The sequence below is a fragment of the Marmota flaviventris genome, chromosome 20 (assembly GCF_047511675.1).
Source record: "Marmota flaviventris isolate mMarFla1 chromosome 20, mMarFla1.hap1, whole genome shotgun sequence".
Taxonomy (NCBI): domain Eukaryota; kingdom Metazoa; phylum Chordata; class Mammalia; order Rodentia; family Sciuridae; genus Marmota; species Marmota flaviventris.
Genome location: NC_092517.1, coordinates 12,566,503 through 12,583,763, shown reverse-complemented (window position 1 = coordinate 12,583,763; position 17,261 = coordinate 12,566,503). Strand labels below are relative to the sequence as shown.

Sequence of the window (17,261 nt, the reverse complement as noted above, 5' to 3'; positions counted from 1 at the left end):
CCCCCGAGTTCAAAAAACAAAACAGAAACAATTCTGCTCATTCATCTGACAAGGGAAGAGGAAGAGCAAATAGAACTCACATTGAGCTGCAGTTCATCTGTCCATTGCCCAATCAGACGATAACCGGGATTGGTGGTGTTCGTCGTCTGGTACTGAAAGATGTCATAACGCCCAGGGGCATCCCCATTCTTGTTAAACATCACAGGGGTGCCAGCGCTACCTGAAAGAGGCAAGGAAATTAGATTTTAGAGTTAAACCAGATTCCTGTGTCTCTTGAACTACGGGTGAGTCTGCAGACCTGTGGAGAAGAAAGTTGGGAAATAACACCAATGCTTAGGAGGTTTTCCCCAAGTGGTCTGTGCTGTTCAAAGGCAGGTTATGTCTAGGCCTGCAAATGCTAATTATAAAAGATAGGAAGACAATCCACCTCTTCTTTTGAAGAATTCCAGTTCTCAGTGTTTCTTAAAATTTTATTCCAAACTCTTCCCACGTCAGAGGAAGAAAAACTATTATTTTTCAGAGATGACAGAAGTTTTGGCATAATGCTACTGTTGTTGAATACAATTATGATCACCATAATGGTTGTTATTATTTTAGTTTCCTTAACAATAAACTGTGGTCAACAAATAGCAGTTTCAAAACCAATAAATTTTTAAAAGTGTATGTAATTAAAAACAAGCAAGGAAATAAGTATAAATGTTTATTTAAATATGTACTTGTCTACTGACTGAATTTAAAATAATTTATTTGATAGCCAGTTTAAAATGCTTAGCAGTGGGTCTAGAAGAGGTTCCATAAACATTAGTTTCTTTGTCAATCCCCATTTGGATCCTCTTAGAATGTCCTTCAGATGCAATCAATCTGACATTGAAGTCACTTTAAAAAAGATAAATGTGTTAATATATTGAGTGTATATACACACATAATTTGCAAGTGTATACGGTTGAATGAATCAAAAGCCCTTAATGTCAACTACCTGGAATAATCAGTAAACCATATACAAAGAAGGCAAGACATAAGCTTTGGTTGCTTTTAGCAAAACTCATAAAAGAATAAAAAAAATGTTCAGTAACTTGTATTTTTTATGTTTCCTTAATCCAGGAGAAATATAACTGACTTTATGGTATATATCTGATATGTGACTACAGATTTATATACCAGGTCAATATTCTTACCAGAAAACAATGCTCTACTTTCTGTCATTTGTAAGTAAATTCATAGGTCATTTACCAGCCAGAACAAGATCAATGAGAAGTCCACTCTACTTCTCAATGGGGTGGAACAGGTATGGAGAAGTGTTAAGAACCATGAAGCACTTTTGATAATTTTCTCATTATTGAACATAAGATATTAACACTGACAGAGTTCTCCATCTAGTTAACCAAATTTTTAGCTTCTGCAGAACTCAGGGAAATATAAATATTTGCATTAATGATATGGATGAAAACATAAATCATCTGGTGATTTGTTAAGGGAGGAAACTGAGGAAGAGTCAGTTGTTAGGTGTAACACAGTGCAGGACTCAGATGGGAGTGACGGAAAGGTTAAGTTTATTATTCCAGATCCCAAACAGGTAGCCAGCTTCACACAGGGCTAATAGAATGAGTGGGTGGGGAACAGCCTGGAGTAAGTGCTCAGCCAGTGGGTGGAGAGGAAGAGAGAATGGGAGGGGCCTGAAGGTCAAAGCCTATGCTGGGTGTTACCTAGGTGGGTTTCCTATGACGGAGTGGGATGGTTAATATACAGAGTGCACAAGCCTGGTGACTTGTGGATTACATTAACGAGCTCACCAGGCATCAACCAGAGAAAGATGTTGTAGTGGTCCAGGGTAAAAGGCCTGTGTATTCATCTCTTTGTCACTGTACCCAAAAGACCTAAAAGGACTATTTGAGAGGAGGAAAAGTTTATCTGGTGCCCAAGGTTTCAGAGGTCTCAGTCCATAGGTGCCTGAACCCATTGCTTCAGGTCCAAGGTGAAGCAGAACATCATGGTACAAGAGTGCGGAGGAAGAAAACCACATAGGATATGGTTCCACCATGAAGTAGAGAGAGCACTCCATTCAATGAGGGCAAAATATAAGCCCCCAAAGCATGCCCCCAGTGACCCACCTCTTCCACCACAACCTACTATCCTACAGTTACCACCCAGCTACTCCCTATCAGTGAATTAATGCACTGTTTGGTGTAACATTCTTATAATCCAATCATTTTGCCTCTAAACTTTATTTCATTATGCTCTTGGGGGCCACCTCATAGCTAAACATAACAAGGCCTTTTCTCTCTAGAACATGAAAATAGGAATCGGAGAAAGACTGCTTCAAAACATGCAAGTCAAGGATGACAAGACTGGACAGCAAGATGATATGAGGCTGCATTCCTATGAGAGAGTTATCACACCATGTTAACCAGACAGGAGGAAGAATGTTTAAAATAGTTATAGAAAATAGTTATAGAAACAAAAGACAATATTTGAAGAAACAAGCATGAAGTCAGAAGTGGCCCCATACAAATGATCATTCAACATAAGGATGAAGTTAAAATGAGAGCCAGAAAGAGGGCAATATATGGGGTCCTAAGAGGCCTACCATACCAAGCTGGAAACTCATGCTGACAGTGACCCTTCCAGGCAACATGGGCTCAACATCACAGGTAGGATAGAGGAACAGTCAAGCAAATGCACACCATCCTACAATTTTATGATACCACTGGATATTAAAGAAAAGTTTTAAAAAATCAGCTTGTAGTAGGCTGAATAATGATCCAAGTAGGTCCAAGTCCTAATTTGCAGAACCTGAAATGTCACTTTCTGTAGCAAAAAGGTCTTTGCTGAAAATATTAATTAAGGACCATGATATGGAAGATTGTTCTGGATAATATGGGAAGGCCCAGTGCAATCACAGAAGTCCATATAAGAGGGAGGCAGGAGGAGTAAAAGGTGGAAGATGTGATGATGGAAACAGGAAGTTGGAGTGATATGAGGCCTGGGTCACAAGCCAAGTGGCCTCCAGGAGCTCCAAAAGGCTAAAGGACAGACTTTACCCGAGTCTCCTGAAGGGATCAGCCATGTCTTCACCTTAAATTCAAGTTAAGGGAAGCCTATGTTGGACTTGCCGGCAGCAGAACTGTAAGATAAAGCATGGTCACTGTTCAAGCCATCAAGTTTGCAGTGATCTTCTTATGGTAGGAGTGGCCAATGAGGATGTAGATGGAGGAGACAGAGCATCCAACTTCCTAATTTTATAGGTAAGGAAGCATAGGCATATCTTAGAAAAAGGGAAGTCACTTGTTCTAGTCACCCAGCTACTTACACTAGAACAGTGCTTGGTAACTGGTTTTAGAATCCTCTTGAATGGGTTTAAATTCCAAGTTTACCACTTAACTGAGGTTTGGCCTCTGTTAAGGTCTCACTTTCTAGCACTCATATTACATTTCTCACAGAGTGAGGATGTATTTGGTTCTGTGCCTTTTACATAGTAAAAGCTTAATAGATAACGATTTTTCTTCTTCTTGTTGCTTCATTTGCTGATATTTTGAAACCAGACAGAACACATGCCTTCAGTTAGTCACACTTTGGTCTTTTCCAGGGCACCAATGCTGCCTCTGTTAACTGGTATCTAATTTAAATGTCTCTACTGCTAGAAAAGTTTTTTCCCCCCATATGACAGGCTAGAGCCCAGTTTGGAAGTGGGAACTAACCTCCTATGAACAACACTGATTTGGTCTCACCAGTTAGTGTCACTGGTTAAATCTGGTTAAACAGCCCAAGGCACTGTTTTAATTTCTTTCTTCTCTGTGTTACTGAGACATCATTCCTGCAGACTACAAAAGCACCCACTTTATCTTAACAGAGATCTTGTAAGCTCCATGTATGAATCAACACAAACCTTCCCAGTGTATGGAGAAAACAAAAGCCACATCAACAACAACAACAACAATAACAAAGGTTTCAATATTGGCTTCCTGCTTTCAGCAAGTCTTCTAAGTCTATAAGCAGAAAAAAATGAAATCTGGATTTCACATTATTAGCAAGAAACAAGAATCTTGTTGTTTTGCACTAATAACATGCAGATATTCACCTTTTCCCCCCCCCCCCACACTGGATACTAGGATTTGTGTTCTGCTTTGCTATAAATTCTACAGCTTCGATTCATTCAATAATACAAGTGGAGTTTTTCATTGACTTGGAGAGGAGAAAGAATATAGGAGCCTAGGACTCCAAAGAGACTCAAGAACATGGCCTAAATATTCACTGGAATGGGACAGGTCACCTAAATCTTCCTCCTCCTCACAATCTTTGTTAGAAGAAATGATTCTTGTCTTGCCCTTTCCATTCTCTTTAAAGCTGTGTTTAAAAAAATCCAGATTGAAGAGCTGGATACTTTATCTAAGTGATGACTTGTAATAGCATATAGTGCAGCCTTGACCTTCTGAATGGGTTCTATATACTGCAACTGGGTTATTATCTCTAGTTTTTTTTTCCCCCACAACTCTTTTTTAACAGAACCCCTGAACTTCTTGAAAGAGAAAAAATAAGACTTTTCATTCAATGAACTTTATATTTAAAAAGAAAATCAAAGAAGTCCTGAGAGAAAAAAAGAGATGGGGGCGGGTGGCGATGATCACTGCAGAGATTTCTACAAGGTGTTATGACCAGAATACAGGTATGCTTGGGCAAAAGAAATAGGGATACCAGATAAGATGGGTGGCAGAGAAGAGAGTGTACACATGACTGAAAATCCCACTAGGTGAGAGGATGTGAATAAAATTGCTTTCTTCCTGAATAGAGAAGGACTGGGGATTCAGACTGCCCTGATGATGAAAAGATCCCCTCCATCAAGTGAACTGCCTGGCAGGTTTTCTGTTCTCATTTTACCACCCCATGCAAAGAGTCTAGAAATGCTGCACTGATACGAGTTCCTGTTATCTCTTTCAGCTCAGCAAATAACCCTAAATCTTAACACTCAAGGCAATGAAATCATGGATTTGGTAATTAGGTCAGGACCCAAGGGAGGCAGTATATCTCTAGACCATGTGCATCAGTTTGCAGCAATTAGAAGCTCACATGCAGGATAATTGAGATGGGCTGTAACGTGGGATCTCAGCTGTGGCTGTGACTAGAGCACCTATGAGGATGACATTTTGTCTTTTTATCAGAATAATTATGTTTGTATTATTTGTAGAGAACCATGCAGAGCTCTATTACTTTTTGTGCAATGAGAAGTCACGTGATGTCACTTCCAAATTAGTCACAGCCTCACCCAGATTCAAAGGGATGGAACAAAAACCTCATCTCTCAATGAGGGAAAGCTAACATTTTCCAAGAAAGCATGTGAGATGTGACATCTTTACAAAATATCTCCTACCTCAATTTCTCCTAAAATGAGAAAACATAGGTCCAGACATACATTTATTCATTCATTTCATTCCCCCCCCCCCTCTCTGTCTCTCTCTCTCTCTTTTTCTCTTTCTAGTGGTGCTGGGGATTGAAACCAGGGCTTGGTGCATGTAGGGCAAGTCCTCCACCAATTGAGCTATATCCCCAACCCAAGATATCAAGATTTTATATCCAGGCACCAAATCTGTTAAAGTTGCATTTCCAAGTATTATTATCTGGTCATATGGGTCAACATACCAATAACTACAGTGAATTTTGGCTTGGGATTTTGCATTCATTTGGGAAGCAGGGAAAGGTGGTTTGGAATGAAGAAGAGTCATCCTTTTGCCCTCCATTCGTAAGAGTAGGTGAAGTACTTGGTGAAGTGGTAGTAATACTTTATGGATGCTCTATTATCATTTTCTAAATTGAAGGTCAGAGTTATTAAATTGTACTCTACTGGTCTGAAACAAAATTCCTAGGGATAAATGGAATTTCTTACTAAATTAAGAGGAGCACAATGAAGCATACTGAGACAAAGAACAATCAAAATCCTAAACATAGGAAAGGAAGACTAAATTCTCTATAATGGCCTGAAAAGAGACTTAGGCTATCGGTCTCTATCATTTGCTCACTGTGAAGTCTCAGAAAACATGTTTTCTCACATCTTAGGATTTTATTTCTTTACCTACAAATCAAGAAATTGACCAACTAAAACATATCAAGTTTCTTTTCTCTCTCAACGCAACATGGGCACTTCACTGATTAAATTGTGCACAGGATTCTTATTCTTTACAAAAACTTTTGAGCCCTGCCATCAATCAATGTTGCAATGTCCCAGAATCTATAAAAAATCTCCCTACTGTCCAGATTTTTAAAAAAAGATATTCCTCAGAAAGATACTGTGTGGGCCACAGAGCTTACACTGGTGTGACACAGGGTGAAATTGACCTTTGCAGTGAAATCCCCAGAACTGAGATCTAAGATGGACCAGCAGGACTAATGTAATAAGCCTCTCCTCTCAACAACTCTGAGAATAATAGTCAAGGGGGCAAACTGTGGATGCAGGTGCCCTATGCTCTAGGAATCCACACAGGTGTACAACTCTGTCCATCATGATTCTCTTAACATCTCTGTGAATCAGCTACCTTATCTATGAAGAAGAGAAAAAAACAGAATCTAAACATCATGTAGTCTTGAAGAGTAAATGAGCCAAAATATTCAAAGTACTTAGCAGAGTTTCTGGCATAGAGTAACCACTGTGATAAATAATAGATATCTATATCTCCCATCCCCTGTGTCTATTCTAAAATTCAGCAACACTAATTCATCAGCAGACAAGATGGTCTTGACAAAAATGAGTCCGTAGTCTATAATTATTGTCAGGGAGAAAAAACAGGGCACAATAATTAAGAAAACTTGCACTTTTTTTAATCACTAGCGTAAGAATGTTCACACATTTACATGGACCAGAATACAAAGCCCAGAACCAATCTCAGCTTATGTTATTTACTGCTTTGTAAGTAATGAAGTTCACATTTGTTTTGTTCTGTGAAAATTGGTTTTATATAGTAAGAGATTCTGTAAGATCAGGAAGAAACTATGAAAAAAAGATGACTTATAGTTGAAGTATATTCTGGATTTATATATAGTCATTTTTGTCTTCATCTTAACTAGAAAAATACTGCTCCCCAAATTGGATCACTTCATCCAGATACTAGGTAACTCCTGAAAAATATACACAATATTTTGAGTCTAAATGGACTTTAAATTCCAACAAGAGAAGCAAAAGAGTTATTGTTGTCTTGTGTTAACTGTTATATAGCTAACAAGGAAATTAATGCTGGTATATTAAAACTATGAAACAAAATTTATTATGATTCCTTCAATATCCCATGAATGTCCTTCTTCTGGTGTAAGATAACATTCCAACATTGCATCTGATAGCAATCGTTTCTCATTTTCCTCCCTTCTGAAACAGTTCTACCATCTGTTTTTCTCATGACCGGAGCACTTTTTCATTTCAAGACAGGGTCTTGCTGTGCCACCCAAGCTGACCTCCAATTCCAGGACTCGAGCAATCCTCCTGCCTCAACCTCCCAAGTAGCTGCAAGTATAAACATATGCCACTGCACCTCACTTAACCTGGATACTTTTGAAGAGTACTGGTCAATGATTTTCTTAAACAACTTTGAATTGGATTCGCCTAATGTTTCCTATATATTATTGTACATTTCTTATATTATGACTTATGCAAGATATTTATTTTTTGCAATAAGGCCTCAGACATGATGCTCTAACAGTGCCTGTGCACAGTATCAAGACACAAATGACAACGATAAGTTATTACTGGTTTCGTTCACCTTGATCACTTGTTCAAGGAGCTGTCTTGAAGTTTCCTCCACTTCAAAGCTACTGTTTTCACCTTAGAAATTAATATGTATCCCAATTGAAGATACTTTTGAGACTAAGAAAACACCTTATTTCTGTTTATACTTTAACCCAATAACTTAAGCATTCAATGATTCTTGCCAGAAACAATGATTACTGAGGCCTTTGCAAATGGTGATTTTTCATTTCCGTCTTTCTGTCATTCTATCATGCCACCCATTCTCTCACATTTGTTTATTCAATCCAATTATTATTTATACAAGTATGGACTTATGGATATTTACTTTCCTTTATGAATTATAACCCACTTGGTCCCAGAATTGGCAAATGAGACCTCTTCCAAGTTGATCTGTGCCCTTGTCACACAATCCCACTAGTTTCTGAGTTCTCTCTTCCTAGAAAGGCAGCTTTTGTAACCCCTCTACCAGTAGCATTCTTTCTTTCTGGCACAGAATATCTGAAGTACATACTGTATTTTCTCTGCACTGGCCGTGGATTCCATTTCTCTAAGGAACTCTGATTCTTTTTCCTGGAGAATGGTATTTGTAAATAAGATCTGAGTGCCACATGTTATTTTTTCCTGAGGTGCCACTGTCCCTAGGCCACTCAGTGGACATACCTAGGTGGTACAAGTAAATAGATACATTCAATACATATCTGTTCCTGTAACTACTCATGTGTATGTATATGAAGAAATGCAGATATCTTTAAATCTAATCTGACACAACACAGTTCATTCTACCCTTAATTTATCAGTAATTTCTATCTCCGCCAAAGAGAAACCTGGCTCTCATTATCCACAATGAGAAAAATCCAACATATTTACTAGCAACTGTATAATATCCATGTTATTTTTCTGTAGCCATACCTTATACAACTAAATACTATTTTCTAAAAATTTCTTGCATTTATTTTTCTTCTTTTTTCCCCTTTAGTGTCATTATATTATTAATTTGTGATATAGTTAAGAACATTTGGTAACAAATATGTTGAATCTTGTGTTCTACACTGAGGTTTATTTGACTTATTTGTTTAGTTAGGGGACATGAAACATTAAAATGTTCTAAGAGTCAAGATAATACTTAAAGGTACTGTGAAAGAAATGGTATTTCTCCCCTCTCCACCAAAGTCTTCTAAATTGTTTACCGATTTTTCTATTTATCTCTCCTCACCTCTTTTATTTAACCTATTAATTTATAGTTGCATTCTGTAGTTTGAGAAATAAGTTTGTACTGTGAAATGTGGTTAGAGTGGCAAATTGCAATTACTACTTCTATTACCTTGGGTACCTATAGCAATTTGGTCATGTGAAGGGTGGGGTACCCTCCACCCTCTCCTCTTACATGACTGGACTGTGGATATAACGCTTGGAGTTTAAGCAGCCATACTGTCCCTTTCCCTTCCTTTCCTCCCTTACTCACATTTATAAAGGAAGAATTTGGCTTTGTGCAAGAATTTCTCTATGTCAACATGAGAATGAACTACAACCCCCAAATATGAATTAATTCATGCACTGACTCAATCATTCAAAATTACATAATCTACCAGGTTTTGACACAAGCTCAAGTTCAAATAATAATGCAACTATTTGATTTATGAAACATGGAGTGCCAACCATTTTGGATTCCAGAAAGTTCAGATGGTAGGGACTCACCATTGAAGTTAACATTGCGGATATACTTCAACAACTTCTTGCCCCCAGCTTGCTCCATTTCTGGGCACACACCCCGGTAATCAGCACAGAGATCCTTGTTCATGTGGTGAAGAGCATGTGCCATAGCGTATACAGCATCGATCACGAACTGAACTTTACCCTCCTGCTCATAGTTGGAATCTTTTCCAATTCTCTCCTGTCCTGCACATTAAAACAAGAAACACATGCACCAAGATTGGTGTTGAGTAGAAGGTCTAAATTTGCATTGACTTTCAATGGAGCATTAAGAAATGAAAGCTCTAAGGAACACATAATGCAAGCCACTTAGCCACATTTGGCTTCCATTTCAGTTGATCTTCAGAGTTGTGGTATTTTGCTTTGGAGCACATTACACTAACTACCCTGATTTATTAGATAAAGTTTATTTATTTATTTATTTTGGGGGGCAGGGGGGGTAGTAGATTATCAGGAATGCATTATCAATGAGCCACATCCCCAGTACTTTTTTATTTTTTGAGAGTCTTGCTAAGTTGCTGGGGCTGGCCTTAAACTTGCAATCCTCCTGCATCAGCCTAGATTGCAGGTGTGCTCCACTTTGCCCAGCTTATTAAATAAACTTTAGAAGCAGTACTTCAAAGGGTCACAATGGCAGCTTTTGCAATAAATCAACACACTATCCAAAATATAATGGTAACATAGAAATAAGGGATTTGGAGTCAGAAACAGAGTTGCCACATTCAAATTCAGATCTTTAAAGGCCATTAGGAAAATGATAGAAAACATTCTAAATACCACACCTGAACTCCTTTTGTATACCTACTCCCCCTACCACACTGCCTATCTGAACTGTAGGTATTATGAAAGACTCAAGTTGCTCAGGAGAGAAACCCTGGTGTCTGTTTTTATTCTCTCACTCCTAACTTTTTCACGTATATTGACCTAATGGAACAGCCGGGTCCTATCAATTCTACCTCTGAAACACTGAACTGTTCTGGACTCTCTGCTGTAGCTCTACTTATAATTATCGGGGTCCAATGTTTGCTATCTACCTGCGATTATTCATTCCTCCATATTCCCCATTATAAACTGCAGAGCTGACCACCCCAACCCTGTTCTCAAAATCCTTTCTTGACTCTGCACTAACTATATTTAAAAAAAAAAAAAAAAAAAAACAGAACCTAATCTGTTCCCCTGACAACAAAAAGTATTCCCTCCTTTGCCCTCAGCTGCCTAACAACAACAGACTGACATTGATTAAGTCCCCATGCTGTTTTGGAAACAATGCATTTTTGAAATTATTATCTCATCCATAGTTTGTGAGTTTCATGTTATTTTTTCTTATTCCACTCAAGGCAAAGCTGAGGCTTCTAGTGACTAAATTACCTTCCCATGATCATTTACAGGTAGAGCAATCACAAAGACTTAGGGTCCCCAGGCCCCAAAGCCCATGTTCATTTCACGAGGCTGACCCTGCCCATCCTTTTTCTATATACTTTTTCCCTTCCAAATACAGATGACTGATCTTTCTGTTAATAAGATTTTGTTCTTTCATTTCCTGGAGATATCCTCTTTCTTTTCACCCATATAAAACACAACATAAAGGTCTCCTACACTTTGCCCTTCAATACTAATTAAATATTTTTTCCATAGAACATTTCAAACTTCTATCAAAACATTAAAGATAGATTTTTTTAAATGGCTACAGACATTTTTCTTCTTTCATTCTTTCCTCTTCTATCCCCAGCCCTACACAACTTGTATTAAGTACACAATACTGTTTATTTTCTTTAGATCTCCTGTCCCTCTATGAAGCTTAAGTAGTCATAGATTGAGTTTCACTCTCAGTGATCTTTCCACAATAATCTTCTATGGCACACATGTGTAGTGAAGAGCAGTAGGAATTCCAGACCCCAAACCCTGCCCTGCAAAACACAGGACTTTTTTTTGTTAAAGTATTGGGGTACTCTACCATTGAGCTCCATTCCCAGCCATTTTTATTTTTTTATTTCGAAACAAAGTCTCACTAAGTTTCTCAGGCCAGCCTGGAACTTGAGATCCTGTCTCAGCCTCCCTAACAGCTGGAATCACAGGCATGTGCCAGTGCTCCCAGATACAAGGGGCTCTTGACATCCACTGTGTTAAAACCATGTGTATCGCTGTGTTTGTGGCTCAGTGGTAGAGCACTTGCCTAGCACATGTAAGGCACTGGGTTCAATCCTCAGCAACACCTAAAAATAAATGAATAATAATAATAATAATAATAATAATAATAATAATAATAATAGAAGGTATTGTGTCCATGTACAACTAATTTTTTTAATGTGTAGGTTTCCTTCCTGAAAGATTTTTTTTAGACCATTTATAAAAATGTGAAGCATAGAGGATCCAAGATGGTGGGCCAGAGGGAAGCAGACTTCTGTCTCTCTCCATGACCTAGGATTCGAGTAATGAGAATACTGCTTCTCTGTGAGCGTTATTCTTGCTCCTGCGCAGGAATCACAGCCACTGTGCCTATGCAGGCTCCAGGCCTGTCAGAGCAGGTCTCCCAAATACTCAACCATGCAGGACTACCAGGTGCCTGAGCAGGACCATCAGCACCGGTGCATAACAAAAGCCATCCACCTGAGCAGAAATCATCAAGGCCACTCCCAGATAGGACATCCAGCAGCTTTCCACACATTGAAACTCTGGTTGACATCCCATGTGGACCCCCAGCTATCAAAGTGGGGCTTCCCCAGTCACCACCATCTTGGGACACTGAAGCAGCATAGATAGTCCCCTATGCACAGTAGCCTGCGTGCACCCAAGAACCTCACACAAGCTCTGAAGACAGCCGACAGCCACACACTGCACGCCACAGAGCTCGTCTACTGAACTCCTTAGCCAATGCCATCGCTCGGCTCCTGGCACCCAACCCGACACCCCACCACTGAAAGCAGGCATCTCCATCTTGGGTCACTTTCATCACCAACTTCAGTGAGGGAAACTCCCAGTTTGGAATTCCAGCTGGCCAGGTACCCAGTTTCTAACCCACCCCTCTCCCCTGCAGCTGCTACCCTGGCACAGTGACACCCAGGTTACCTTCACCATCCTTAGGGCAGAGACACCAGCTAATGATAGACAACCCCATCTATTGGATAAGAAAGGAAGCAGGAATGATACTAATTTCCAACCAAAACAATTCCTGTTTCTTCCTTCAAAAAAATTTTTTTTCCCTCTCCCTCTCTATTCTCCTGCCCTCACACCCCCAACATATGTGAAACCAAGAGGATTTTGAGGACTGGGACATCTGAATAGTATATTAAGCCTATGTTGTATATTTTTTTTTCACCAATTTCTACTATTTTAATATTTTTTGTTAATATATATATGCGTTTTTGTTGTTTGTAGTGTACTATCTTCCCACTTACTTTTGTCTACCCAAAATTACTTCCTCTCCCTTTTCCTGCTACTAATCTTCCTCTTTAGATTTCTCTTTCACACTTCCTAAGAAATAACAACTCTATATCCTCACCTTCTACCTCCTCAGCATATTATCCCTACTCTTCATTCCTGGTTCTTTGTCCACCAACAGAACCTGTAGACCCTTCTATAAACTTACTGAGTAAATTGTAGATAATAATTGAATTCACCATTTCTATACATTGTGACCAAAGTGTAAACATCTTTATAGCAAACATTTGTTTTTAGGGTGTATATTGCTTATATTGGGATCTGATAACATTGTCCTTCACCTCAAAGGAGAGGTATTGGATCCCTACAGGAGCACTATAAGCCTATAGATAAAAATGGTAATGCCTAGGATCCACAGTGCTAGAAAGGAAGACACACAGCAACATGAAAAGACAGGGAGGAAAGTGCTCAAACACCACATTATTAGAATCCATGGCCAGCGCAGCAGAAGAAATTACAGAGAAGGAGTTCAGAATGTACACAATTAAATGTTCTGTGAATTAAAGGATGATATAAGAGAGCAAATATAAGCAGCAAAAGATCATTTTGACAAAGGGCTACATACAAAAAAAAAGCACAGGAAGCAAAAGATCACTTCAATAGGGAGACAGAGGTTAAAAACAACAACAACAAATCCTTGAAATGAAAGAAACAATAAATTAAATTAAAAGTATCACTAATAGATTAGACCACTGGGAAGACAGGATATCAGACTATGAAGACAAAATATATGATCTTGAAAAGAATGTAGACCACATGGTGTAAATGGTAAGAAACCATGAGCAGAACATTCAAGAAATATGGGATAGCATAAAAAGACCAAATTTAAGAGTTATTGGGATAGAGGAAAGCATAGAGTTCCAAACCAAAGGAATGAGCAATCAATACACTGAAATAATATCAGAAAATTTCCCAAACATGAAGAATGAATTAGAAAACCAAATTCAAGAGTCTTTTGGGACACCAAATGTATAAAATCACAACAGATCCACAAAAGGCACATTATAATGAAAATGCCTAACACAGAGAATAAGGAGAGACTCTTAAAAGCCATGAGAGAAAGGAATCAGATAACATATAGGGGGAAACCATTAGATTATGGGCAGATATTTCATTCCAGACCCTGAAAGCTAGAAGATCCTTGAACAACATGTATCAAGCTCTGAAAGAAAATGGATGCCAACCAAGAATCTTATATCCAGCAAATTTAAGCTTTAGATTTAATGATGAAATAAAAATCTTCCACAATAAACAAAAGTTAAAAGAATTTACAACTCGAAAGCCTGTACTACAGAACATCCTTGGCAAAATATTCCATGAAGAGGAACTGAAAAACAACAAAGAAAATCAGCAAGGGAGGTATTACACTACAGGAAAAACTAATCAAAGGGGAAACCAAGTCAGTTTAAATACCAAAAATAAATAAAAATGGCTGGGAATATAAGTCATGTCTCAATAACAACCCTGAATGTTAATGGCCTAAACTCACCAAACAAAAGACGCAGACAGATTGGATTTTTTTTTTTTTTTAAAAAGACCCAACAATACGCTGCCTCCAAGAGACTAGACTCATAGGAAAAGACATCCACAGACTGAAGGTGAAAGGATGGGAAAAAAAATCACACCACTCACATGGACTGTGGAAGCAAGCAGGGGTTTCCATCCTCATATCAAATAAAGTAGACTTAAAGCCAAAGTTAATCAAAAGGGATAAAGAAGGATATTTTATACTGCTTAAGGGAAACATTCATAAACAAGACATAATAATAAATTTATATGCCCCAAACAATGGAGCATCTACAGTCACAAAAAAAAAAACAACAACAACAAAAAAAAAAAAAAACCCTCTTCTCAAGTTCAAGAATCAAATAGACAACAACACAATAATTCTGGGTAACTTTAACACACATCTTTGACCACTGGATAGATCATCCAAACAAAAGCTGAACAAAGAAACTGTAGAATTCAATAATACAATCAATAATTTAGACTTAACTGACATATATTTAATCCTTCAATGAATGAATACGCTTTCTTCTCAGTAGCACATGAATCCTTCTCTAAAACAGACCATATATTATGCCACAAAGCAACTCTTAGCAAATATAAAAAAGTGGAGCTACTATCCTGCATTCTATCAGATCATAATGGAATTAAATTAGAAATCAATAATAAGATTAAAAAAAAGCTATTCCAATACCTGGAGATAATATATGTTACTAAATGAAAAATTGGTTGCAAAAGACATCAAGGAGGAGATTAAAAAATTCTTAGAGGTGAAGGAGAACCGAGATACGATGTATCAAAATCTCTGGGACACTATGAAGGCAATACTAAGAGGAAAGTTCATTGCATGGAGTTCATTCCTTAAAACAAGAAAAAGTCAACAAATAAAAGACTTAACATTACATCTCAAAGCCTTAGGGGAAAAAAAAAGAACAAATCAACACCAAAAGATAGTGGAAGATAGGAAATAATTAAAATTAGAGCTGAAATCAATGAAATTGAAAGAAACAATTGAAAAAATTGACACAACAAAAAGTTGGTACTTTGAAAAAATAAATAAAATTGATCAAGTCTTAGCCAAGCTAGCAAAGAGGAGAGAGAAAACTCAAATTACTGTCATGCATGATAAAAAAGGAAATATCATGACAGACACTACAGAAATACAGAAGATAATTAGAAATTATTTTGAAAACTTGTACTCCAATGAAATAGAAGATATTGAAGGCATTGACAAATTTCTAGAGTTATATGATTTGCCCAAATTGAATCAGGATGGTATACACAACTTAAACAGATCAATTTTAAGCGATGAAATAAAAGACACCATCATAAGCTTACCAGCCAGGAAAAGCCCAGGACCAGTTATATACACAGCCAAGTTCTACAAGACCTTTGAAGAAGAATACCAATACTCTTCAATTTATTTCAGGAAATAGAAAATGAGGAGCACCTCCAAAATCATTCTATGAAGCCAATATCACACTGATTCCAAAACCAGGCAAAAGACACATCAAAGAAAGAAAACTTCAGACCAATATCTCTAACAAACATAGATGCAAAAATTCTCAATAAAATTCTGTCTAATCAAATACAAAAACATATCATAAAGGTAGTGCACCCCGATCAAATGGGGTGCATCCCAGGATTGCAAGGTTGGTTCAACATATGGAAATCAATAAATGTAATTCATCACATCAATAGACTTAAAGATAAGAACCATATGATCATCTCAGTAGATGGAGAAAAAGCATTCAACAAAATACAGCACCCCTTCATGTTCAAAACACTACAAAAACTAGGGGTAACAGGAAAATATCTCAACATTATAAAAGCTAAGCCCCAAGACAACATCATTCTAAATGGTGAAAAACTGAAAGCATTCCCTCTAGAAACTGGAACAAGACAGGTATGCCGTATTTCACCATTTCTATTTAACACAGTTTTTGAGAAACACTGGCCAGAGCAATTAGATGAAAGAATTTAAAAGGACACCGATAAGAAAAGAAGAACTCAAATTATCACTGTTTGCTGACATGAGTAGAAGATGCAAAAAATTCCACCAGAAAACATCTAGAACTAGTAAATGAATTCAACGAAGTAGCAGGATATAAAATCAACACCCATAAATCAAAGGCATTTTTGTATATCAGTGACAAATCCTCTAAAAGGAAAACTACCCCATATACAATAGCCTCAAAAAAAGGGGGGGTGGAAATCAACCTAACATAAGAGGTGAAATACCTCTACAACAAAAACTACCGAATGCTAAAGAAAGAAACTAAAGAAGACCTTAGAAGGTGGAAAGATCTACCTTGATCTTGGATAGTCAGAATTAGTATTGTCAAATGACCATACTACCAAAAAGCACGATACAGATTTAATGCAATTCTGATCAAAGTCCCAATGACATTCCTCATAGAAATAGAAAAAGCAGTCATGAAATTCATCTGGAAAAATAAGAGACTCAGAATAGCTAAAGCAATCCTCAGCAAGAAGAGTGAAGCAGGTGGCATCACGATACCAGACCTTAAACTATACCATAGAGCAATAGTAACAAAAACAGCATGGTATTGGCACCAAAATAGACTGATAGACCAATGGTACTGAAGAGAGGACACAGAGAATAACCGACATAATTACAGTTATCCTATATTAGATAAAGGCACCAAAAACATGCATTGGAATAAAGACAGTCTTTTCAACAAATGGTGCTGGGAGAACTGGAAATCCATATGCAACAAAATGAAATTACACCCCTCTCTCTCACCATGCACAAAACTCAACTCAAAGTGGATCAAGGACCTAGGAATTAAACCAGAGACCTTGCGTCTAAGAGAAGAAAATGTAGGCCCAAATCTCCATCATATCAGATTAGGCCCCTACT

At 37.7% G+C, this 17,261-nt stretch overlaps 1 protein-coding gene across 2 annotated transcripts in view; it reads right to left on the bottom strand.

Annotated features, from left to right (window-relative positions):
• The window catches only part of Grm7 (glutamate metabotropic receptor 7), an 837,641-nt gene that overhangs the window by 245,856 nt on the left and 574,524 nt on the right, over window positions 1–17,261 (bottom strand). For both annotated transcript variants that reach the window (XM_027931895.2, XM_027931894.2), the window contains exons 6-7: window positions 9,419–9,619; window positions 81–220 (exon numbers count right to left, since the gene is read on the bottom strand). In XM_027931895.2, the coding sequence (XP_027787696.1) occupies window positions 81–220; window positions 9,419–9,619 (341 nt within the window). The remainder of the gene's footprint in view (window positions 1–80; window positions 221–9,418; window positions 9,620–17,261) is intronic.